Source organism: Corvus moneduloides, chromosome 11, assembly GCF_009650955.1.
Source record: "Corvus moneduloides isolate bCorMon1 chromosome 11, bCorMon1.pri, whole genome shotgun sequence".
NCBI classification, from domain to species: domain Eukaryota; kingdom Metazoa; phylum Chordata; class Aves; order Passeriformes; family Corvidae; genus Corvus; species Corvus moneduloides.
Window position 1 is genome coordinate 15,154,778 of NC_045486.1, and position 26,225 is coordinate 15,181,002.

Genomic DNA, 26,225 nt, shown 5'->3' on the forward strand with positions numbered 1-26,225 from the left:
GGTGCCGGCAGCGGAAGCGGAAACGGGGCGTGCGGCGGCGGCCCGGGGTCGGCCGGAGCCGGGCCCGAGGCGGCACCGCCGCGATGAGCGAGCCCGAGCTGCTGCTGGACTCCAACATCCGGCTATGGGTGGTGCTGCCCATCGTCTTCATCACTTTCTTCGTGGGCATGATCCGGCACTACGTGTCCATCCTGCTCCAGAGCGACAAGCGCCTCACGCAGGAGCAGGTGTCCGACAGGTCAGGGCCCGCCTCACCCCCGCCCGCCCCTCGCTGCCCCCGGCCCGGCCCGGCCCGCTAATGCCACGTGTCTCTCTTCCAGCCAAGTCCTGATCCGGAGCAGAGTTCTTCGGGAAAATGGAAAATACATTCCAAAGCAGGTACGGAGCTGCGCGGTTGGGGCTTTACAAAGAGGGTGACTGGGAAAGCAGCACAAAGCGCGGGGCTCTGTCCGGGCAGTGCTGCGGGACGAGCAGAGCCCACAAGGGCCCGCGGGGTCGGACGCTGCCGGGTCACCCCTGGGCCAGGGCAGTGTCCAGGAGTGCAGATTTTAGGAATCTTGGACACAGGACCGCTGTGTATGTCTTTTCCCTGACATTTATGTTAGCTGTCACTGGTCGGTGTTTTAACTGCATGCTGACATGAGATGTGCCTCCAAACTGTCGTGTTTAATATCTGCTAGCAAGCCCACAGGGATGGAATACAAGCCTGGGATAACGAGGTGGGCATACAATGTCAGCTGAAATGTTTGCTAAACTAAGTCCATCACTCATGTTGGCTGTGTTGGTACCAAGTGTGTGTTTTGTGAAATCCAGGGGTCAGCTGGGAGAGTGAAAGTGTTCCATGTATCAGAATTGGTGCTCAACCTGCACAAAGAATTTGCACAAAACACTAGAAGCTCTTTAATTAACATGGATTTTTCTTCAGAGAACTCTTATAATTTGTTCAAAAATTTCAAAAAGCCAGAGATCTGGTACTCTGGATGCAGAGAAACGTGAGGAGCTTTAGAACACATGGGCAGTGAGGCAGCTATCCAAGAAAGGTGTGTTGTGAAAGAACTCACAAGATGTCTGAATGTCTGAGCAAAAACTAATGCTTCTGTCCTTCTGCTTCTTACGGTGTTGGCATTGTCTTTTTCTGTTTTCAGTCTTTTCTGTCCCGGAAATATTTTTTTAATAACCCCGAGGATGGATTTTTTAAGAAAACAAAAAGAAAGGTAGTGCCTCCTTCACCAATGACAGGTATGTTAAGGTACCCTAACTGCAGCCAGGTAGAAAAACCTGTCAGTGTCTGCCGAGGGTGGAAGGTGAATCAGCTTTGCAGGGAGCTCAGGCAGGGTGAGGGAGGGGTGGGACTGTTCAGCTGGGTATTGGGGACGGGGGGGGGAGTGAGGTCCCTCTCTTGGGTAACAACACATTAGGCCACTTCATGTTGCTCAACTTCAGCTCTGAGCTGCTTGCAGCATCTCAGGAGACCTGACCTCCTCAGGGTATCCAGGCATGGGAAGTCCTGCTCTCACTCGACTCCTTTTGCCAGTGTTTTGCTCCAGCTCCTGCATGATCTTCTCCAAAGCAATTTAATTTTTAAGTAATGTATACAGCAAAATAGGAGTTTGTTGTCCTTCTTCTACCCAGGTCAGCTCACAGAGCGGTCAAGCAAGTTCAGAGATCTGGGGCAAGGGATGGGGTCAGACACAGCACAGAACACAACACCCCTGTGGCAGCAGCCACCAGAACACTGGCTGCTCATCTCATTTTGCAAAGTATTGTCAACAATAGAAAATTATAGATACTGGGATAGGACTGTTGTCTCATGCAGTTTCTTAATTAAATTAGCTGACACATAATGACTTGTTTCTCTTTATTGTGATATGCTGCCACTTCACATCCCAACTATGATTTGCAGATCCTACCATGCTGACAGATATGATGAAAGGGAATGTAACCAATGTTCTGCCTATGATCCTCATTGGTGGTTGGATCAACATGACATTTTCAGGATTTGTCACAAGTAAGTGTCTGGAATAAGATGGGTTTGGCTGTGTTTCTGAAGAAGACCTTGAGGGTCTAAGCTGCATCAGAGATTTTCTCCTCAACCTGTGAGCAGTCAGTTAGAAGCAGCATAAATTAGGCTTGTGGCACTGCTGCTCTTCACTCCATGAACTGCACAGATTTGGTTGTCTCATTGCAAAGGGGGAGGAAAAATTGTTTTCCAAGTATTGGTCATGGTCTCAAAGAAAATAGCTCAGGAACAACTGTAGTGACAAAACCAGTGTTTTATTAAAACTGCCTAAACTTCAGGTTGATACAGTGGATTTTCCTCTGAACCTGTCTAGGGAGTTGGTTACTGTGTGGAGTGTACACATCAAAAATACTTACTTAAATTCGTAGTTCTGGGGTTTTTTTCCTACTGTTTATGTGATAACTGTTTCTTTAACAAGAGACATTCCCTTTCACAGTCACTGAAGTAATATGTGTGAGGGTTTGGTCATTTGATAGTTTCAGAAAGCCTTTTCATATTAAAATGAATACAGAACTGCAGCTTTTTCAAAAATCCAAATTAACTTTTTATTGTGCACGTTGCACTCAGACTACATTAGATGTAATAAAAGAACTACCTGCTCACTTTGCCCTGTGCTTTGCAGTTGTGCAGTGTCACTTTGTGAAGCTGGGCTTTTTTTCTTCTCTATCCTGCAGCAAAGGTCCCGTTTCCTCTGACGCTGCGTTTTAAGCCAATGTTGCAGCAGGGAATTGAGCTGCTTACTTTAGACGCGTCCTGGTAAGCCCCTGTCCTCAACAAGCAAGGTCCAATTCCCACTTGGAAAATGCTGAATGTGTTAATAACCCTTGGATGGTCTGTGTGTGCTGCTGGAATGAGGTCATGTGCCAGCTTTGAACTGACAACAGCCGTGCTTGTTCTGATTTGTCAGGGTGAGCTCTGCTTCCTGGTACTTCTTGAATGTGTTTGGACTCAGAAGCATTTATACTCTCATCCTGGGCCAAGATAATGGTGAGGCGCTTGTCATTTCTGGGAACTGGCTTCTCCTTCCAAGGGACGTCATCTGAGGGAGGCTGGGGAAAAGATTTCTAAGTTTCCAGGCAAAAAGCTCTTGAATGCCTTTCTCCTTTCGGTGAGATTATTTACTCTCCCTGGGCTAGGTTTGACAGCACCTGCAACAAGTACCCAAATCTCCTGCACCAGACACTGGCTCATAAACTTCCATGGTTGTTAGCCCAGGCTTTCTTTCCCATCAGATCAGCGTGCAAAACTTTTGTGCTCAGGCTTGTTTTATTTCTATTCTCTGTATTATTTATTTAAGGAAAACTGTAAAGATTTCTCAATGTTAGATGTGGGGCCGGACAGATGTGCATTGGGAATGTAGAAAACTATTTTCCTCAACTTTTCTGCATATTTTATGTAAATCTGGCTAAGATGTAGCAGGTGGGAGCAAGATGTCTTGTCAAGACTCCTTCTGGCACAGCAGTATTGCATTTTGGGTGTTGCTGCAATGTTCTCATCTATAGATAAAAACCTTCCCAGTGGCACCATGCTCCAGGGAATGCTGTTTAGTAACACACAAATCAACCTCTCATTTCTAGCTGCAGATCAGTCCAGGGTGATGCAAGAACAAATGACAGGGGCAGCAATGGCCATGCCAGCAGATACCAACAAAGCATTTAAGGTACAGTATTCCCACCTGCATTCCTGTTTGTGTGAGCTTGCAGGGTCGTAGGCTGCATGTAACTCATCCTCTCCCTGTGTCAGGTAAGGGAATTGCTCTGGATTCCTGTTCCTAAAATTAGAGCTGACAGCTTATGAAGGCTGTGGGAGTTGCTCTGGGTCTGGCAGAGCCCGAATACCCTGCAGTAAACCTGACAGATCAGTCATTCCCAGTACAAAAGCTGAATTTATGTCCCATCCTCTGCTTTTGCTGAGGAAGGGTTTTTTTTTACCTTGAGATATAGTTCCAAAGCAGAAACTGGCTCTGCAAAAGTTGTTAATAGTGCAGCTAAGCATGAGTCCAGCAGGCACCTGATGGAACTTGGGTAAGAGAATCAAGTAAGCAAGTCAGTTCAGTGGAAAATCCACAGGATTTGACTGTCTTGAAATTCTCCTAAAGCACTTTCCATAGGCACTTGCTTGTTAGCCTGCCTCTGCCTTTCACAGCCCAGGTTTATGCACAAAGGACAGACCCGGTTTCTGTTTTTACGTACTGCAGAAGAGGTTTAGCCACACATAACCTGCTGCCTGGGAAGGTGGGATGGTCTGCTCCTGCAGTTTGTTTTCAGTAACCTTCCTGGTTAAAAAATCCCACACCACCCAGGCAGAGGCTCAGCCAGAGAAGAGCATGGCTGCAGTTGGCAGCAGTGCTGGAGCAGTGGGTGTTCTGTCACAGTCAGCACCGAGGTGCAATTCCAGCCAGTACTGACTCCCACCCAGTATTGGCTCTCTGCAGCACTTCTGCCATTCAGCCTTGCAGGGACCTAAACCCACAGCATGCTCCAGCAGAAACAAAAGGGGAAAAGCCCATATTGCACAAATGTTCTGGCCAAGAAATACAAATCTCTGCTGGGCATCATGGGACATGGTTTTTTTGCAGGCTTTGTGCACAAGTCTGTGAGCAGGTGCAAAATTTTTGGCTTTTTACCTGTTATTATCAAGTAACTCTGAACTAAAGAATTAACTCACTGCAAAGCACTTGACCCACCAGAACAGGGCTGGCTGTTACAGAAGCAGTGGACTGTTCCAGAAGGGTAAAGGGTTGGCAGAAAGTAGATAATGTAGTTTTTCTGATTTCTGTGATGCAATTTGTATTGACCAACTAACATCTAATTAAGCATAAATCACTGATTTCAGAGTTGACAGGATTGCCAGGTTTTTCATAGAAATTGGTGTTTGTAGCAGTTGTTAAAGAAAGCACTGCTTTGTCTAGTTCTTGTCTAATCCTGTGTTGCTTTTCCTTCTCTACTTCTGTTCACTGCCAATGCAGACGGAATGGGAAGCCTTAGAACTGACAGATCATCAGTGGGCCTTGGAAGATGTAGAAGAAGAGCTCATGGCAAAAGACCTCCATTTTGAAGGCATGTTTAAGGAAGAACTTCAGACCTCCATCTTCTGAGAGTATGCTTTTGTCTCTTCTTGTAAAAGTTATTTGAAAAGAAATCTGTTATCTAAAACTATATAATGTATTTTAGCAAGGCTGAGAATAAAAGAAAACCATCATGTTCAGAACTGCAGTGCCCTCACTTTGATTTGACCCCAAGGATACACTCACACTATTTCCCCAGTAATTTATTCCTTCCCAAGTCCATTTGTAAGCACCTGAGTGCCCACACAGCCCCTCCCTGCCTGCCACATGCACAGCAGGGTGTTGCCAAAGGGTGCCTGGCTGTTATTTACTGGGCCAGGTGGGGATAATGAATGCTTTAAGCTGCCCACCTTGGACTGCAGAGAACAGGGAGCAACTGTTCCTGGCTTGTCCTTCTGCAGAAGCTCCTCAGACCTCTTCCCCAGGGAGAACAGTCCCAATATGGAAAAACGCTTCGTAAAAAGAAGCTCTTCCATACTCTGGGGCTGTTATTTTTTTCCCCCATTCTTTATTCTTTACCAATTTTTCTCAGGGTAAAACTGCACATCCCTCTTCAAAGCAGGAGCTGAGCCAGGACTGTGACACTGATTTTCTGTTCTCACCAAATCATCTTCCCAGTGAACAGGGAAGCTGCCCCTTTGCTTTCCCTTCTTCCCACGATGGGTTTCACACCATGCTTTGGAGTCAGCCCTTCACAGCAAAGCTCAGCAGCTGCTGTTCTACATTAAAGCTCATTAACCCTCAGGAGCTCCAGCTGAGATCAAGCTCCTCTGCTCTTAGACTGTAATTGTGGCATGAAGACTTCAAACCTTCTCACAAGGGCTTCACAGCCCACCTTGGCCTGCAAGACTGGGACAATCCCACACACAGGCCCATTGCACTGCCTCAGCTTTTTCCAGCCTGCTCTCACAAATGTGTTCAGGTTGCCTTGAGGAGGAAATTACAGAGACTGCAGGACAACTACCTCAGTGGTACAGGCAGCCCTGATACCCTGGAGAAAATGGACAGAAGGAAGACCAGGACCTCTCAGGGATCTGCAGAGGAAGAGGAAGGATGAAACCATAGCTGAGGCTGCCCAGTGCCACAAAAAAGCAAGGACAGCTTTGCTAGAGCACAGGTACCAGCAACCCCAGCAGTGCAGGGAGAAAAAGCAACCCTGGAGCAAACTGAAGCCTCAGCTGTGCAGAGCTGTGCCCTCAACAGCTGATCTTCTCCCAGATCAGCACTGGCCCTGCAGGACTTGCCCTCCCCCAGCCCAAATTACCCCTAGAGCACCAGGCATCCCCACAACCAGCAGTCTTAGGCCACATAATGAAAGCTGAAAATACAACAGAACCCAGTTTCAGTGCAAACCACTCTTTAATTTTCCTCTTTGTACAACAGAGCCAGCCACTTACAAAGTGCTAGTCTAAAAAACAGTCTGGTATTACAGCACACACACACCAGCCAAAGCCCAGCAGCTCAGAGGCAGAGGAAGCAGAGCTGGGCCACTTGTTCTGCAGTACAACAGAGTCTGTTCAGCATCTGAGATTGAGCCCCACGGATGCATTTCTCAGTGTCAGCACAGGTAGGGAGACGAGGAGGAGAACAAAGGCTATTTCATTTTCATTTTAAAAAGGTCTTTTGCTGTCCTCCCTTTCCTCTATTCCCCATTTTGGAATGCCCACGTGACTTACTTTCAGGGTAAAACAAACAAAAAAATGCTGATTAGAGTAATTTCAGTGCAGTGCTACAGCTTAAAAAATTGCCTTTTGCATGCTCCCCTCAGTAATAAGGAAAAAAATTGCAATATTAAGAGTTGCAAAAATAAAAATAAAAAATGAAACAGCAGAAGCAACTAAGCAATTGTGATCTCAAAATTCAAATTTTAATGCTTTGAAAGCAAAATTCCACAAAGGAGAATCACATCAGTAGCATGCTGGCTAGAGACAATGCCCCCTCCTCCTCTCCATCACTTCCCAGTGCCCTGGCAAAGGGTTTCCTGGTGCTGCCCTCCCAGGATGCAGGGACAGGCACACTGTGATGTCCTACAGGGCCTGTTGCCAGGAGCTGCAGAAAGGTGGGGCTGAGCTGGCAAGTTTGGAGTTAAATGGATGAGCACTGCTGACCACCAGAAGAGGTGGTGATGGTCAGCACTGAAGCCACAGTGGCTGCAAGCACATATTCCAGGGGGAACAAAAAGCAGATGATAGCCAGTCTCAACCTTTTATTCTGCCAACACACTCGGATCCAGGAAGCAAAAACCCTCCCGGTTTGGTTCACTACCTTGAGCTAGATCTTCCCCTAAAAAATACAGGCTAAGGGTCTGGAATTTTTTCCCATTTTTCACATGGAAGACCAGCTCTCCAGTGAGACTCACAGGAGTCTCTTTTCAAGAAGAAAGCTGGACTCGAGTCCTAAAAGCAACACAGACAGTAAAGGAGGACAGAAGGAAGAGCATTTGCCAGTTGTGCCAAAAGGATGGAGCAGAACCATTGAACAGCAGAGGCAAACAGGACCTGGGACAGGACTATCACACCTGCAGTCCCCAGAAGGTGATCAGGTGAAAATATAGAAGGCAGCACTCAAGGATGGAAGAGGGCTGAAAGAGCAGTCCAAAAAAACCAAAGTTGCAAGAGAAAAAGGCTGAAAGCTCACACAATCCATTGCATTGAGCTGTCACCCTTACAGGTGACAGCTCTGGGGACACAGTGCTGAGCTTGGCTGGAGACATAAATGAGCAAAAAAAGGATAAAAATGTTGTCACTGCACAAACCATAGGAGAAATGCTGGCAGCAGAAAAGTGCTTACAGAGCAGCCTGGAAGTGAGGGGTGTAGGAGATGGAAAGGACAAGAAATCATCGGTGTTAGGGATGTTATTTTCTCTGCAGAAGAACAGGAGCCAGAGCAGCTGTATCCTGCATCTCCATGGGGATCAGCCTGCACATATGCCACACCATAGGTAGGTATGATTCACTTCTGGCCAAGATTCCTGCATCACTGGATTCAGTGTTCACATCAAAAATGCTGAGTCAAAACTGCCCAGGAGAGCCTCAAACCTATCAGTGGAAGGATGCAAGCAAGAGAAACTTTTGTTGCTTTGCCAGGGGGACCAAGGTACAGCGGCAGAGACTGCAACAGACCAGATGTACAAAGATTTGAACCAAGCTCCAGAAAGGGTGCAGGAGGCCTCCCTGACACAGGCAGGGCCCAACAGCAACACCAGAAGAGTTGGCAGGAAGCCCCAATGCCGATTCACAGAATCGTACCCACCATTCTCCTCCATGGGCCCCTGCAAGGCTCAGCTGTGCCTGGCCTCCAGCTCAGGCTGTCCTCTCCCAACCTCAGCTACAACCCTCAGCCCAAGAACCACAGTCCCAACCCCTGCCTCTAGCCACACAGCTCAGCCAGATTTTAAAAAGAACTTTATTGAAGCTCCAATATATATTATTTTTGGCCTCTAAATACCCAAGTGTCAGCACCTAGTCCTGGCTCTTCGGTGCTATTCTGCAACCCCCAGCACTGAATCTTTCAGTGCTTGATTTTCTGCTTGACCCCTACAGAAGGAAGAAAAATTTTCAGGCGTCTCAGGCATTGCTTTACAAGAGTAACTACTACCATGGTGGCCGAGTGCTGGAGGTGGTGCTTAGTTGGTGTCCATGCCATCACACTCTTCTTGGGGAGCAGAGGGGGCAGAATGTTCCTCACTGTTTCGGCGCTGATAGAACAGCACATATGCAGCCTTTGTCTACCGAACAAAAAGAAAACCCATCTGAAACCATCCACACAGCTTGGCTGGAATGTCATGCCCAAAGCAGGGAACCACACTTTCAGCATAGACCTGGAACAGCCTCAAGCCAAATACTCACCACTATTTGGTCTTCTGAAGCCACAGAGACGCTGCTGTCATCAAAGTAGTACCACTTGTCATTCACCTTGTTCTTTGCGTAGGCAGTGTCTGTCGGGGGAGAAACTGCAGCTCAGCATTCTGGGGAAGGCCGGCAGGGAAGGCACACCTGGGACACTCAGGACTCCAACCACGTGTGCATGGGAGGCCAGGGGCCAGCTTTGGCATTACCTACCCCAAGCCTAGTCAACCAGCATGAACATCTTCTACAACGTGCCCGCTGGCCCAGCTAGTCTAGGACCAGGTTCCATATACCAGGCTTATCCCTAACAGCTGAGACACATGGAAAAGAAACTTAGGGAAAAACAGTAGTAGGCTTTGTTCACTGCCCTTGAGTCAGAGCTTTCCCAAACACACACAGTTTAAGACTCTGCATTTTCACTTGAAAGAGAAGTTTTCTGCTGCTGAGGGAATCTGATCTAGCACTTTCAAGAGTTCTCACTCAAGATGGAAGTTACAAGTCCCTCAACATCTGTTCAAGCCAAGAGTTCTGTCACTGTGATCTCCAACCTCAGAACATGTGCCCTTCAGCTCCCTTCAGGAGTTCATCATCCTCTCTGGGTAAATTGCTTCTGGGTGGTTTTACAAGTGTTACCTACAGCATGGCTCTGCACGGACACCTGATACAGCAAACTCACCTACAGACACTTTTCATCTATGCTGCAGCAAAACCAGTGACAGAAAACACAGACTCATCATGTATCAAACTTGAATATAAATGAGTTTTTCTCCTGGTGAAATGACATTTTCCCTATGTCAGTCCTTATCAATGCAAAGGTGGAGACATTCTATGGTCAGCCAGTGTCTCAATTTTCAGTTCAGCATTGATAAATCTTGACTCCACTCATAAACTGGAGAACACCATCACAAAAACTAATGACAGCTAAACCAGGGTCCCACAGGCATCAGTCAGACCTCAGGCCAAAGTGCTGCTACCTATCTGCCCTCCATATCCTAACAGGATCCCAATATGATACTCGCCTGCACACAGAACACAGGTAAGCTTTGGACTAGATACCTTTGGTGAGGGCTATTGCAGGAGTCCCAATGCAGAGCCCTCCCATGACCCCTCTGCCACGTTTCCTTGCACACAAAGGACAACAGCAGCAGTTACTCACAGTGGCCCACTCCCATGGCTCCATAGTGATTGGAAACTGCAATGAGGTCATACACGTATGAGCCTGCTCTTGGGTCGCAGACAAACTCGGACATGTTCAAACCCCTGGAAGGAAACACAAACCTATCAGTACACCCATAACCATCACTTTTTAGGAACTGAAGCATGGCACCAGTGCTGCTCTGCTGCTCAGGAGCCAGGTGTGGTTAGTGGGAAGACCAGACTTGTTACCCCTCCCACACAGGGCAGGTCCTGACAAACACACCAAGCACTGCCAGAAGGTTTAGAGGGAGGTGTTGAATAAAACACAGTTTGGAGTGTCCCTGTGTAGGCATGAAGAGTGAGATAGGAACAGTAAAGGATATGCTTCATCCCACAGGAGGATGCTGGCAAGCAGAAGCAGAGGGACAAGGCAGGCTTTTGTCTTGTACTGGTGCAATACTCAGCACTACAAGTGCAGCTCTGCCCAAAAAATTTGCTCAAATTGCTACAGAAGTTCTCTTGGTTGAATCACATGGGCTTAACCAAATTTTAGAAGAAACAGCACCTGCTAGTAACTAATGCTCTTTGAGATGTATAAAACTGAACAGTATTAACAAAAACCATCCCCCAAAATACTAACCCCTCTCAACTCACGCCAGTCGTCCAGTTCAAACCCAGAAAACACCTGTTCCAGTGACAGCTTTAACAGCAAGCCCAGCCAACAGAAACATCAGAAGTACCTCTTTCCTGACCAAGTTCTTCAAGTTCTTCCTAACTTGAGGGAAGAATCCTACCTGATGGGGAATTCCACAACAGTGTCAAGTTTATCTCTCCAGTATCTGTTGTAGGAGAAGCGTTTCAAATGTACCACCAAAATCCTGGGCAAAGACCACAAGTCAAACTTCTTCGTGGCCTGTTGATGCTTCTTACAGTTAGGGCAGTACCTGAGGAAGGAGTAACAAGCAAGGAAATTAATGACTGCATTAGAAGAAAAGCTTCTGGCCTTCCATTAAAGATGCCTCACTAGCACAAGTGCAGTCCCTGCCTTACAGAAGGCACATTGCCTGTGGAATATGCAGGTGAGCACACTGCCTCAGGGAATTCCTAATTCCAATTTGCTTTCACTTTATAGGCAAAATGTCCTATGGCAAGTATGTTAACTGCACATTGTACAAAAAATAACTTTTGAAAATAGCTTGATCGTTGGAAGCTACATTCCCACTGACATTTTCTTCCTTAAATACGGGCAGGAAGCAAATACTTTTTATTAACCCATGTCCACAGCCTATTGAGTCAATGCCTTAATACAGATCTGATAAACTTCTCAAAGATGAGGACAAAAGGACAGACCTGGGAAAGTGTAAGAATCCCATTACAAATCATGGAAATTCAAACACTTAGGCATTTTATGGTAGACAAGGTAGGCAGGCAGAGGTTCTTACCACGGGTCATGTTCACCAAGTGTTTCCATAGTAGTGAAGAGCTCTATGCAATCTCTGAGGGCTACTACAGCCTTCTTCTTCTGTGGCTGTAGCATGCTTCCATGTTTTTCAAATGCCTAGTGAAAGAGATGCTTTATTCAATTCCATGTACTCTGTAATCCCTGACATCGAGAAATTACATGCTCACTTTCCCCACACTGCCTATTTCTGCACCTCCTTCCCCACCCAGACAATCCTCTCCAGCTTCCAGCCACTCCTTTCTTGTGCTAAATAGTCCATAAGAGAAAATATACGTCTTCACTTGGGTTTAGAGATTTATCATGAGAGTAAAAACAGCTTATTCTGTTACAAAAGATGACCCAGCAGAACACTGTTTACTGTCACCTTTTAAATATCATGCAAGTTTAAACATAGATTACTTATGAAAAGACCATACTACAACCTGTGCCTCCTGATCATCATAAAGCAACCTCCGTGTCTCAGAATCCCAGTCAATAGCAACTGCAGCAAAAGCTACAAGAAAGAAGAAACATTTATTGCACAGGTGTAAAAAGAAGGAAGAAAAAAAACCAGCAAGAAAATAATTACCATTCAGTTTTAAGATTTTTCCTTCAACAATGGAGTTTATCTCCGAGGTCCCAGAGGAATTCACAAGGCTAAAAGTGAAATGCTGTTTCTTGCAAGGCTGCAGGTCTCTTGCTGACTCCACTTGCATACAACCCTCAGAATGGCAGGGATCAACTTCTGTCAGCTTTTCCTTGCCTTCCTCTCCGCCATCCTGATGCTCCATCTCTTCAATGTCACCTGGAAAAAAATTTCCAACAAGGACAGTATTACAGGGTTTCAGTGAAAGTTTGGCCTGACACCTCCCATGGACAGCTGTTTGCATCAGCCTGTACAACACACACCAGTTACGTGGAAAGCAATGAAAAGGCACACAGAAAAAGAAACCTCTGCTTGCTAACCACTCCATCTGAAGCTGTATTTTTCCCTTTAGCAGATGCCAGTTTAGGAGAGCGCTCAGTTCGCAGTAGGTTAACAATGACACCTTCTGACAGCACACCCTAAGAAGCAACCCCAAGAGAGAATCAGCAAGGCTGCAGCTGGGTGCCTTCACAGAAAGGAATATGTAAGTTGCCAGAAAAGTTATTTCCATTCTTAGGAGAAAATGGGCAGGTTTTTTTCCCCATTTAACTTATTCCAGCTATTACCCTCAGGGCTACACAAGTGAATAATTTCAAACAGGAAAGGGAAACATGCATTTGCCATCAGCATTAAAAGCTTCCTAGGGAGCATCTAGCCTAGGAATGAGACTGTGATTCTATGCCCTCCAACAGAAAAATTTCTCCACAATGTGTCTTTGTGACCTAACAGGCCAGTTTTCATCACCAAAGGGCATATCAGGAAGGGCTGCCTCTGAACACCTTGAGTAAGCAAGGACTTCCCTAACACTGGTCAGGATGAATGCACATCCACACTTTGTTCTCCAGCTGCTGCTTATGCACATCTGATCTCCCTAGGAAGGAAATGGTCTACAAGATTCTCCCTGTACCACACAGATGCCCAGCACAACAGCATGGTTAAATCACGGGGAAGAAATAACCTGCTAGAGCTAAAGCCAAATACACACAGCACAAACCAAATGCTGTTAGAAAGCTTAAAGTGAAGGGCTTTACCTTCAACCACACCATTGGAGCCATTGCAGGTTCCTCTGTCTGGGCAGGGTGAGGAGTATTCTGCCAGAGGGAGTTTCACATAGCGGCTGAAGAGAAGGGACACATTTAACACACAACCATACTGCAGCTGTGCATCAGAACAGCAGCACTCCCCTCTATCATCAGCTCTTGCTGCCCAGTCCCCTCCAACAAACAAGAACCCACCCTGTACAGCACCACTTACATTTACATGACAGCACCAAGAGCCCTCAGAATGAGTCAAACAACAATTCCCTGAGTCTCTGCTCTCATTGCTTGTTCCATGTTTCACTGGCTGTATATTGAGGCTAAAGTAAGTCATGGTGAGCCCATCTGTGAGCCCTGAAAACAAGCCCTGAGTTCTGCTCCTGACTCCTTTTGCAAGGCTGAGCCAGCAATATCTGTTACAAAACCCAAAAAACCAGGACCTTGAAATGTCCCTGGGGCCTCCAGACACTAATACAATGCAAATCCTGGTTTATACATCCCACACAAATCAAGGAAAATTCTCCCTGTTAACAAGGATTCAGTAATCCTATTACAATGTAATTGAATAAGCGACCTCTAGAGCTTGGCATAGGATTCAAAGATACAGCCATGACTTACCTGATCTGCTCCAAAACCACAGTGTACAGGTGATCCACGGTGAGCCTGTGTTTCGGCACAGATATTAACAGTGGCTGCCCAAAGAGCACAGTCCCTGAAGTATTGCTGGATTGCCTCATTGTCTTTTCCCGAAAGTAAATGGAGAGAGTAACATACTCTGAGCCATCCTCACTTGGCTTGCAAACTTCATACCTGTTTGAAAGACAGGTATTTCAGTGGGTTATTTCCACTGCCAAGAAGCACAGCACAGGTAGGACCAATGTGAAGTCAGTCCAGCAAGTCTCTCCAACAGTACCAGAGGGTTGTACTGGCCTCATGCTACAGAGCAGTTTCCTGAACACTCCCCATGGCTCACAGTGGCACAAGACACACACCTGCAACCGACTTGACTGCCACCTTCCCTTTGTCTTTACTCCTAATTCAAACCCCTATTACCAGTCACCTCCCAAGACATTACCCTGACAACTACACAGTGCTTCAACCAGTGAAAAATACTAAATGTATTTTGAAATCCCTCTTACAGTGTTTGTTCCCCTTGGAGAAAGAAATCCTCTTGATACCTTAGGTCTTGCATTCTCCCAGCCTCTCAAACAGTTTTATGGCCTGAACTCACATCACTGAGCAGCTAATGTTTCATAAAACCAAGAGTCTGGAAACATCTGCTTCACAGAAAAATTCAAGGACAGTAAACAAACAAGAAAAATTCTGGAAGACAACAAACAGCCTGAGAGGACAGTGAGGAGACTGTGACACAGCTTGTGCCCTAGGTGAAACAGCAAATGAGGTATTTGCAGCTGTCAGAGGCAAAAGAAACCACAGGATCCAACACTATCACACTGTTTGCTTCAGGCCTACTCATTACAAAAGATTAATTTTCAGGAATGCCAAGTCACACCGCTCTTTAATTTGGTGAGTCACCTGTCCCAAATTTATCTTAAAACTGAAAGAGAAAGAAAGACTTCATCAAAGATGTCACTACACATAATGACCAAGACCACAATCGCATATCTGAATGCACCAAACTCCTAACAATTCTCTGACATTAAACAAGCCACTTCCCTTGTCTTAAGAGCTGAGAAACACTTTTTATTCCTGTGTTCAGAGCAGGGAGGAGAACAAATTTCAGAGCTGTCATTCTACTTCATCCTACTAAAACAAAAAAGGATCCCAGCTTGGGGCTTGCACTGAGTCAGTAGAGTACATGAAGGAAAAAATCCTTCCAGAGAGTCCCAGCCCACCAAGAACACAAGAGCACAGAGTCAGCATAAGAGAGTCCAACACCAGCAGCTGTTGAGGTTTTCTAAGTTGTCAATGCTACTCAGCTGGACACCAGCACTGCATACAGTTCACACCTCCTAAAGTTTCCTGAGAAACAACACAACAAAGAGATGAATTATTTCACTTAGTACTGTTTAAACCACAAAAGGCCATACTCAGTCCCGGAATATATCTGTGATTAACTCCAGGTCCTATGAGAATCTTAAATTGGACTCCTATAACACAGATCAGTGCATGACACTCCTGTGACTCCTCTCACACCACCTACACTGTGCTCTGCAAGCAGCAATTAATGAAGCCCCATTTACACTCCACCCTCATGCACCTGAATGAAGCCCAGCCCATGACTCTTCCCACAGGCAGGGGTCATCCATCACAAACAACCAGCATGCAGCACCCTATAACACTCTGCAGAGAGCATCTCACACACTTCTCACCACAACACATCTGGTTACTCAAGTACCCCTCTACCCACCCCACCTCAGAACACCTTTTACATACTTGTACTAAAAGCAGATGTATCAGGATCAAGATCTGTCACCTTTATGATCAGGAGATCATATGATCATAGCAACAGCTATCCCTTGAAAAAAAGAACCAAACCCAAAGTATTTTATGTACAGTGTAAGGAAGGCTGTAGAGCTGATACTGGGAATTGCTGGACGATACCCCATAATTCTGTATATTACAACTTAATTGAAGTAATAGAACATGAAGATGATGCCACTCCAGACTACATAACACAGTTTTAGAAGTCAGAAACATTAGTTCAGCTGCTGCCACACTGCTAGATACTGGCTGATTGCCTTTATAACTCATGACAACTCAGGAAAGTGTCTGGAAACTGCTAAGCAATAGGGTAGGAGTTGACCAGTCCTTATCAGCATTATGAAGGTTCAGGTCTGTAGTTTCAATTCAGAAAGGAGGCAGTGAGCAACGAGGTAACTTTTGTTCCATTGCACAATAAAGTTAACCACAGAAGGATGAAAAGCTATGAAGGACCGCAGCTACACTGAAGGACACTGAAAGCAAAAAATACTCTGAGCTAACACCAGGCTAATATATCAGTTGTATGTTACTGAAACATTCCCTCACAGGAGTGGGGATCTGTGATATTAACTCCTGCTGCAAAACACTATGTGGATCACAATTCAATCTCCAGCAACAACCGAGAAGTCTATTTTGAAAGAGAATGGAGGAGGGCAGGAAAAAATGCCACTGCAGAAGCTGCCTAACAGATCTGCCTGAAAAGGGTTACTACTGCACACCAACCCAGAGATGCTGCTGAGATACCACAACAGGGTCAGAAGCAGACAATGAGAATAAACACAGGATTAGAAGAAACCTGGGAGAAACTGCTGCACATGTTCTGATCTCTTCTAGGAAGAGGAGATGCTCCTAAGCTGTTTCCTTTCTTTCTTAATTCCAGAACACACACAAAAAAGTAAACTAAGAGGTAAGAGACTGCAAATGCAACTTTCTTAGATAATGGATAGCTTGCCCTGTAGAACCTGGTCAAAGGATTTTGCCAGTCTTGCAGAGGAACAAGATTAAAAATGACGAGGGAATTCACACAGGAAGTTTATACAAGGCTTACATAAATACAAGTTCATTTTGGAAAGGACGCAAACCCTCATTTCAAACAAGAAAACCCCAATTTTAGCAAGTGTGAACAAACTTCACAGATCAGTCTGCTGTAAGATCTCACACATCTCAAATGTTTTGTATAAAACTACTGGACCTGCTGGTCTGCTGACCTCATTAACTCAGTTCAATAATTGCTGTAGCATCAGTCACATTAATAAACCTGACATCTCTGCAGCCAGTGATGTTTTTTCAAGACCATGAACTCATCTAAATGTAATACACAGCATGTTGTAAGAGAAGGCAGAAAACATGGCACGTATGGCAAACTGAATAGATCCTATTCAAATATGCACACTTTTATAGGTTAAAGGTGACCTGCAAATCAATTTGTGAAACTTTTATCAACATAAAACGTACATGTTTACATATTATATGTTATGTAATATGCCCCATTAGCCAGGCTAAGAGAACAGGGGTATCTAGTTTATCCATCAGAATATTTTTCTTCTTAGTTCCTAAGAACTAAGAAGAAATACTAAGAGCAATACCCTTGAAATGGGCTGTGGAGTTTGTTTTCATGTGGTACTTACCTGAGCCCTTGTAGGCCGGCTCCAAGCTCCAGCAGGATCCCTGGTGATGGGATATCACCAGCATGGTGCATGTGTGGGGGTTACATTGGAGCGGGAGCCAGAGATCCTAGTGGGGCTGGGCTTCCCAGAACCTGAGGAAAAGAAATAGCAAGTGTTTGGGTTGTGTGCTGAATGCTGTGCTCTGCTTAGCCTGGGCAATGAGAGCATTCAGCACAAACACTGAACTACTGTCATCAAATTGATTTGCAGACCACCTTTACAGGAGTGATTTCTGATCATTTGCCACAGACCTCCCTGTCCTTCCACAGAACAACATGCTTGGAGAGAATCATTTCCAACACTGTGAGAAGTGGGATACTCCCACCATTCTCTGGCTGCACTGCCCCTGCATGCCAGGTCACTGATATCATTTCAAGGCTTCTACCAAACCCCTCCACTTCTGCAGCTCAGCTCTTCTCTGATGCTAAATATTAACACAGCTTGCACCAGGACTACCTGACAGTTCCAAGCCTGTCAAGTTGAGAAAGAGGTAAGTGCAAAGCCTTGTGAAAGAACAGGCTTGGAGAATTTTCAAAATTCCCAAATTCTCCTTCCCTTTCAGCTGACTTGGGAAAGAAAATGTAAAGTTTTGTCCTCTTGTGTAAAAGGTGCCAGGTTCATTTTGGGATGCATTGCAAAGTTACTTAAAGTCACCTAAGTATCAAGAAGCCCACTGGTATTTGCATTTATTCTTTTTGAGGTTTTACTATCCCAGAGCACAACAGGTGAGATAATACACCAGAACTGATGAACTAGAAACTGAGCAGCTCAGAGGAAAAATGTATCTTAGACATCCAGGGCACACCTTTGTTTTCCATATTGCAATCCATTCAGCTCAAGTTCCAAATGGAGTCCAGTTCTCGCCCCCTTCCTCACTCCCCCAGATTCAGCATTCCCCACCACTTCAGTGGCACATTAAAACACAATACACATCTCAAGATGTCCAAGATGCTCTGCAAAAACCAGAAGGCTGAATGTGTCTTCCCTCATAACCCTATGTGAAAACAGGAAAACCCCCCAGTTTTTTCCACCACTGAAATAACCCATAAAAGGTGCAAGCCCAATATTCCATACATCCCACATACTGCACATTTCCCAAATTTCACCAACAGCACAGTCTGGACTACAATATCTGAGTCTGCAGACCATATCCTCGGTCAAGCAAATGCTCAGAAAAGCCAAGGCCCATTCCAGCTGCTCTATTCCTGCTGCAATGTATTGTGAGAGCTCCTGCTCAGTGACATTTCCAACCCAAGCACTTCAGGGAAATCCATGATCTCCTCAATAACAAACCAAGAGAGACTCAAATCACAAGCTGAGACTCAACAGACACTGATGTCAAAAGCAAGACACCAGTACAAAAGAACTGATTTTAATTTTTTTTTTTTTTTTTAATCACAGCCCTGCTGGAGCACATATCTCCTGCAGTGTTAGGAGTTTCCAAATTTTGAATTGTGTGTTGCCAGCTGGCCAGTGCACAATACAATAAAATCAGAAGTCTGTGAAACCACAGGGGTGTTGTTGTCACAGGCAGGCCTGGCAACTGATCACAGCAAACCAAACCTGCAGAAACACTGTAAGAGACTGACATTTATATTTAAATTTTTTCAGTCCTGAGACTTAAGATGATGCTAAGAAACGTACAGAAGGCAAGAACTGCCAGTTTAAGTTACAACCAGATCCTACAGCTTTAGAACCACTGAAACAACTGATTTCTGTTACAGGAGACAGCCACGAAGGTGATCACAGGTGGAAGATCTGCTGGACTCAGAGCAATGTCGTGTTTAGAGGGGGACAAATGAGAGCAAGGAACAAAGGAACAATCAGATGGCAGCTGCTCATGAACTCAGAGCCCCGGGGCTTTGTACTGCCCTATCATTACTCACTCATTCTTTGGATTCTCAGAGTCCAGAAAACAACCACAGATGATTACTAAAACAACCTTGGTTTGCTTTTGCCAGTGGAAGGAAGGAGTGCTTTTCAGGTGAGGAAACTGTTACACCTTTTAAAAAGATTATTTAAATGGAAGGATGCAGTCTTCAGTTTATCACAGCTTCTCTCAGAATTCACTCTGGTGTGGCTATCAGGAAGAACAAAAGAGAAGGCCCATGAGCTCACCCCAATTCAAAGACTAGGCAACAAAATCCTTCAGAAAAAGACCTCAAAAACCAATAGGACCCACAGAGCCATCTGTAATTTCAAAATGTAATGCAATGGGGAATGCACACAAGTTCTGGGGAAATACACATAAGAAATATCTATTTCTGAATATGCTGTACTGACTTAACTCTGGTTTGGGTAGTTTTCCCTTTGTTTTCTAACCAGTGAAAGAAACATAGCATCTAACTGCAACTACTGAAAACAAGGAGCGAGATGTACACATTACAGTTTCCCACGGGCAAGTCTCGCCACCGGACATTACTTGGAAATAAGAGCACACAGTGAGTATATGAAAGGGACAGGATCAATAAAACATGAATTAAAAAAGAGTTCATGTACATGAGACAGCAAGTATCATGAAGTATCATCTAAATACAAGACACTTTGACTCTAGGAAACATCTTTTCCTTGAATAAAAAGAATTAACTAATGGTACACAGTCATATCCCAGGTTGCATCATATGTCAACTTGAAACACATCTAGGTTAACATTTAGAACCTAAGAACATACGCTGCAAAACGTGCCAGGACTACCAGATAATCCCTCTCGAGTTTGTTTTTCCCACCTGACAGCTGACACAGCTCTCACTTGGCTTTGCTGCACAGAGCCCAATACCCTGAAATGATGCAGCTTTCCTATTTGATTTATAATGTAAGTAATGCTGCTAAAAAACCCATCCATTCTGTAACTTCTATTTCCCTAGACTTTCCTAGAAGCTGGTATGTTTTAGTCTTACCACACAAGGCCATTAAGTGATTCAAACAAATCCTAGGAAAAAATCAGCTTTTCAAAACATGGTAGGCCAGCAGCTTCTGGAAGGATTCTTCCTTTCTTAAAAAGCAATTGCTATCTTGTCAGCCCAACACTCTAGAAAGTGTTCTTAAGAGTTTCTTTTGTGGCAATATCTAGTATAAATGCAGTGCAAACAAATGTTTGATTTAGTTAGTGTGGTTTATTGAGTCTTTTTTAGGTTATTTATTTCAATTGTGAATTCTGGGTGAAAATACTGTGACTGTAAAACCTTACCACTGTTGTACTTTCTAATAAAAGGCATCTGTTCCCCTTCATTAATTGATACAGTTTTTTTTCAGGAACAGGAGAGAGATGCATCACTCAGTGTAATCAGTGATACACCCCACAGCTCCATCACCACTGCAGGAGCACCTTTTCCAAGCTGAACATTTCATGGACTATGGAGGCATACAGAGCATCCTTAAAGTCATAAGCAGCAAGTCATTTCCTGTCACTTCTCTAAAGAATTGGCCTTAATTTAAGAAGAAAAATATACTTTTTAGTGAGAAACTCTTATTCATTGACTTTGGGGAAATAAAATGTTTCTCAACATTTCAAGTGGAAACAAGCTCGTTCTTTAAAGGTGGAAGGTTCTGAAAGACTTACATTTTTTAAAATATTTTTTATTTCTCCCTTTAATAAACAGGAAGATATCTGCCTGTAATCTAAGAAGTCGCTGAGATATCAGAAACTCCTGAAGTTATTGGCAGCAGCAGTCTGAACAAACAACCACCACATACCACACTCCCCAGCCACACATCACACAGCACCTGCAGGAGGGCAGAAACCTGATCTGCCACATCACTGTCCAAAACTTCTGCCAGAAACACGACAGCTTGAGCAGCACTTGACAAGTTCCTCTTTAACTGTAAAATCATCCTTTCTGGAAGAAGCAGAAGGCAGAGATGTACATCCATGACTACAAGTACATTCCCTAATGGAAAATACGTCTTGAAGCCGGCAGGACAAAAAAATAATAGAAACAAAATGGAATTAAAAAACCTTCACACTACAATTACATTCCTTGAATGATTTAATTAAATCTTAGAACGCCTAACAGCAGACTTTTTATAACCAGACAAGGCAGGTAGAATGTCCACACTAGAAGTAATTATGCATTTGCCTTTAAAAAACGTTCCTCTTTATGAACAAGTGTTTCTCTGCTGGTTTTTTGAGACAAGACTTCCTTTCAATAAAAGGATGCTGGTTTTTAGCTGTAGTTAGAATATTACTTTATATATCTTTTTCCTGGCAGCATTACCCGTTAAAGGGACTTCCTATGAGCAGCTTTTTCCTAATTCTTGCCCTGGTGCCTGGCTGCTTGCTCTTGCCCCTCAGCGCTGAAAAGATCTTGGAGGGTGTACATGGAAAAACAGGATTTGCAAAACTTCCTCCTGCTACCTCTCCTCTTCCTTGGAAGGCTATTTTTAACCCAGCTCAGTTCACTCGCTGTGAATCACAGCAGCACCTCATTTACAGTTGTCCTTCACATAAAAGGAAGTGGCAATTGCAAAGGAAAATACACTTGGGAGCTGCAGTTCAGCCAATGCTTCCCCCCACACCCCAGAGCAGACCTGATTCAGACAGTTGTTTTCTGTGGAGGGATTTACAACATGCTATGCCTGTATGAAAGCAGGGCTTTTTTGCAATTACCACTGTATTATCATGCTTCTTGTTTTTAAAATGTTTTACTTGCTGAAGAGACAGACTTACAAACTAACACTCTACAACACCCTCCCAAACAGACTTCACAGAAGACAAACGTCCTTCCCAGGCATCCTAACTGGTCACACAATTGAAGACAACAACAAGATGACAAAAACTTTTACAAAACTTCTTCATTACGTCTCAGCAATAAGGTCACAACAGACAGCAGGACAAATGGCACCAGTATGTCACAGCAAACCACCCTGTGAAAGGTTCACACAGCACCACAGAATGTCAGTGCAGGTCTGCACACAGACCCAACAATTTCATGGCAGCAATATTCTTGCACTGGAACGTTCTCACATTTCAGCTGCAATAGAGGAACACAACTTTTGCTCTCCTCACCTCACCAGATATCAGAGGTGACTGGAAATACCTCACCCGCCACACATAGGTAGAACATCAAGTGCAACCAAATCCTCAGCTTTGCTCAAGGCCCTCACAACCACAATTTAGATACAGTGATTAGCACCAGTCAAGAGTCTATGCAGAACCCCCAGTCATGGTGCTCTAACAGCTATGATGGATTTTGGAAAGGCAGAGTACAACACCTTAGACTTCATACTATCCTAATTACAACCCAAGGCTTTTGGCTGATTTGGAAAACACAAGAACAACAAGCTTGAGCAAAACTAAAAATGTCAGTGAGAGCATGACTGTAATCCAGACATAGTTATATCTGAAAGAGGCTTGTAGGAAGTTCTAAACTGCATAACACAGACCAAACTAAAAGTTCATTATGACTGAAGGGCCATAACTTCCTGTGTTAGAAAAATACCTACTGAACACTGCACATGCTTATCTGCTGGTAAGAGCAGTGCTGCATTACTGCTGAGTCATGCAGAAGGTCTACAAGAAGCCTTAGGTTTTGGGAGGGAACAGGAATCGGGTTTTAGAACCTGAAACCAAAGCAAATGTTTTGCAGTATTCTTCACATGTGGCATTTTCCCAGTTTACTCACACAAAGATGTCGTCTTTTGGCATGATATGATTTAAACCTTCATCCATTTGGAAGATTTTGTGGAATCGGTGATTATACACGTCTGTCACCACCATCTAGGACAGCAAGTGATATTTGCAAAGTGATTACAGTAAAAGCTTACATAAATTTAGGCAAACTACCTTTAAATTCAAGCAACAGTGTGTTCCAATTCTGTATCGCAATTGTCAGCACACCAACATCAGTTGTACTTTACTTTTCTGTCCCTTCTCTTAAACCTCTCTACTGCAATGGAACTATCAGAATAAACAGACTGTTTCATGCATCTTTTTAATTCTAGGAGCAAAGAACAGCATTTTAACTTGTTACAGTTTTGTCACTAACCCATTAAGTTCAGCTTATCACCCATATAAAAGCTAAGCCACCAAAATGCTTCAAGAAAAACAAACATTTATCAAAATTACTGTCTTCATTTATCCTTACATTTTCTGCAGGAACACCAGAGAGTTTGGAAAGTGATTCACACAGATCCGAGATGGCCCCCATCACTGGCACCAGAACCCGGTACTAGAAACAAAGATAATGTTATGCTTACATCAGGCAAAACAAACCCATGCAAGGCAGAGAGCAAGAAAATGGAAATAAAATCTTAAAACTCCTTAATCTTTAATTTATAGGAGTTCTGCTGAAGTCAAGGTCATAACCACACACTTCAATGTCTTCTGGATCTCAGCTTTACCTTACAAAGCAGGGATTTGGAGGGAATGAAAGCCTTGAACAGCTGGCCTTCTGCTGTGATCAGGCTCAGCAGTAGTAACACCCAGAAAAAAAAAAAAATCACCAGACACAGCAGCTTACTCAGAACATAAAACTGCTGTTTCTTTCTGTGATAAAAAACATCTTAGAGCCATTCTCTTCATTACTACTAAAGGTCAAGGCAAAAATCTTGACAGATATGAAAATACTGCAAATCAGTTCCTCCAAAACTGCATCAGGACATCCAGTCACTCTGCCTGAGCGCCCCAGCTTGTGCTTCTCTGATGTGTGGCAAGCACAAGGCTACTTTAGGGATGTGTGTGTCCATTTGAAAATGAAGTGGGGGGGAACATTTAAAACCAGTCTATTGAGGAGGCTGAAAAAGCAAACACGTCATTTTTCTATTTTTTCCCCAAGAGGAATCACTTTTCAATTCTGTTTGAAATTCAAAGGCCTTACCCGTTTAGAATCACAGAACCATAGAATATGCTGAATTGGAAGGGACCCATAAGGATCATCAAGCCCAACTCCTGGCCCTGCACAGGACACCCCAAGAATCCCACCATGTGCCTGAGAGCCTTGCCCAAACATTCCTTGAACTGATAGGCTTGGTGCTGTGACCACTAACCTGGGGAGTCTGTTCCAGTGCCCAACTACCCCCTGGGTGAAAAACCTTTTCCTGATACCCAACCTAAAACCTCCCCTGACTCAGCTTCAGGCCATTCCCTCGGGTCCTGTCCCTGGTCACAACAGTGACCAGGTCAGTACCTGCCCCTCCACTTCCCTCTGTGAGGATGTTGAAGACCACAATGAAGTCTCTCCCCTCAGTCTCCTCCAGGCTGAACAAACCCAGTGATATCATAAGGCTTCCCCTCCAGACCCTTCCCCATCCTCAGGGCTCTCTTTGGACAGTCTCTATTAACAGAGTCATGTCTTTTTTATATTGTGATGACCTAAACTGCTCCCAGCACTTGAGGTGAGGCTGCCACAGTGCAGAGCAGAGTGGGACAGTCCCCTCCTTTGACAGGCTGGCGATGCTGTACGCCCCAGCACACAATGTAAGTTACATCTTTACATTTTCCAAGGTAAACATGACAGTGCAAGCACACTGCTGCTTTCAGGGAGCAGCACATCAAACAGGTCATCTCACCACAGGAAGCCAGTTCCAGCTGACCATGACCTTAGTTTCATGAGCCAAGCTTTCACAAAGTCACTTGATTTCACATGCCAGATTTTTCATTAAAAAACCCATACTACCTCGCTCAAAGGTGGACATCAATGTCCTTTAGATCACTTTGAGAGCCTCAACTTTAAAACCTAAAAGAACTCAGATGACTTAAAGAAATGTGTTTCTTCAACATGCCTCACCTGGACAGGTCTGCGCTGTGGGTCTGCATATACCAGGGTAACTTCCATGTGACAGTCCCTCTTCAAGGGCAGTGGGAGAGTTAAGTAACAGAAGGGATCAAAGGTGACAGAAACTTTGGAGCATTTGGGACAAACAAGGGTAGACTTGAAAAGACCATGAAAAATATCCACAATGATGGAATCATTCCTCAGCCTATGATTCTCCCATGCCTCTTTTGCCACCTCCTATAAAAAGAATTTAAAAAAATATATTAGAAGTTATTTCTTGCAAAGATTTCTACAGCATGGTGAGCACCAGGACCAAAGAAAACTTGGAAAATTGATACTGATAGGTCAATTTCATAGGGAAGGGGCTCTACCACAATGTCCAACCTAACTGGGATTTCTTCTCAGTGAAATTAAGGCCTTGCATCAAGTCAAACTTAATCTATCCATTTTAGCTGAGTTTGAACAGGCATTCCTTGGTGCACACAATGCCAGAAGCATGAATGGAGCTGAGAGGACAGTAACAGGGTCACATGCTGCTCTTCAGGACAACCAGATATGCTCCACTCCCCAGGAGGAATGGAGTGCTGCCTCTTGCTTTGGAAAGGCAACTGCAGTTACAGATTTCAAGAAAAAAGTAAAGAGGTTTTTCTTCTTGGAGAATGATGGTCATATTTCACAAAGAAAGTCTAAAAGGAGACAAATTACAATCCCCTGAAGACTTTCACAAGACAACTTATAAACTCCTTACCAAAGGGCATGCTCTTAGCATGAGAAATCTAGTCTCAGGAAGAAAACTGAACACAAGAAACTTACTGGCCCTCTATCAGGTAAACCTCATGAGAGAATTACTTTTCTCTATTTAGGTAGAGTGCCCCAACGCATGACAAGGTTCTCCTGTGTCAGGGACACTGCTCTGCAGGAAGGATGTTGGTGCAGCCTGTGAGCAGGAAGGCCAGGAAGCACCCCAGAACCCAACTAAATGCCCTGGGAAGAAGCACTGGGCCCTATCCTCAAGTAAAGGGCACTGTACCGAATCAGGTCTGCCATTGGCATCCTTCAGCTCCAAGTAGGGCTTCTTCTTCACTCTGTTCAAATCCTCATGCAAGCCATCTAGTAGAAAAGCCAAGAGCTCCTGGGAATCCTGCTGCTGGTATCCTGAAAACTGAGGAGCGAATCGCCCAACCTGTGTCTGAAACACGAAGGCA

The 26,225-nt window shown here is 44.5% G+C and overlaps 2 protein-coding genes across 4 annotated transcripts in view; one reads left to right on the plus strand and one right to left on the minus strand.

The window, feature by feature from the left end:
* The first annotated feature begins 11 nt into the window (after positions 1 to 11).
* On the plus strand, positions 12 to 5,230 carry EMC3 (ER membrane protein complex subunit 3). Its single transcript, XM_032121092.1, has 8 exons — positions 12 to 238; positions 321 to 378; positions 1,146 to 1,239; positions 1,904 to 2,008; positions 2,695 to 2,776; positions 2,928 to 3,007; positions 3,598 to 3,680; positions 4,989 to 5,230. Exons 1-8 carry the CDS (start codon positions 84 to 86, stop codon positions 5,115 to 5,117), a joined length of 786 nt encoding a protein of 261 aa, XP_031976983.1. The 5' UTR covers positions 12 to 83; the 3' UTR covers positions 5,118 to 5,230.
* Positions 5,231 to 6,427: 1,197 nt separating this feature from the next.
* Positions 6,428 to 26,225, minus strand: part of USP4 (ubiquitin specific peptidase 4) — a 40,418-nt gene continuing 20,620 nt past the window's right edge. For 2 of the 3 annotated variants that reach the window (XM_032121079.1, XM_032121077.1), the window contains 13 exons: positions 26,051 to 26,209; positions 25,033 to 25,257; positions 23,392 to 23,475; positions 22,930 to 23,024; positions 13,815 to 14,006; positions 13,191 to 13,276; positions 12,103 to 12,318; positions 11,957 to 12,027; positions 11,515 to 11,630; positions 10,867 to 11,016; positions 10,092 to 10,195; positions 8,936 to 9,024; positions 6,428 to 8,814 (listed from right to left, as the gene is read on the minus strand). In XM_032121079.1, coding sequence (XP_031976970.1) covers positions 8,713 to 8,814; positions 8,936 to 9,024; positions 10,092 to 10,195; positions 10,867 to 11,016; positions 11,515 to 11,630; positions 11,957 to 12,027; positions 12,103 to 12,318; positions 13,191 to 13,276; positions 13,815 to 14,006; positions 22,930 to 23,024; positions 23,392 to 23,475; positions 25,033 to 25,257; positions 26,051 to 26,209 — 1,689 coding nt within the window. In that variant the 3' untranslated portion in view covers positions 6,428 to 8,712. Of the gene's footprint in view, positions 8,815 to 8,935; positions 9,025 to 10,091; positions 10,196 to 10,866; positions 11,017 to 11,514; positions 11,631 to 11,956; positions 12,028 to 12,102; positions 12,319 to 13,190; positions 13,277 to 13,814; positions 14,007 to 17,285; positions 17,401 to 22,929; positions 23,025 to 23,391; positions 23,476 to 25,032; positions 25,258 to 26,050; positions 26,210 to 26,225 lie in introns of those variants that run through there. The other variant, XM_032121080.1, reaches the window with a different exon arrangement.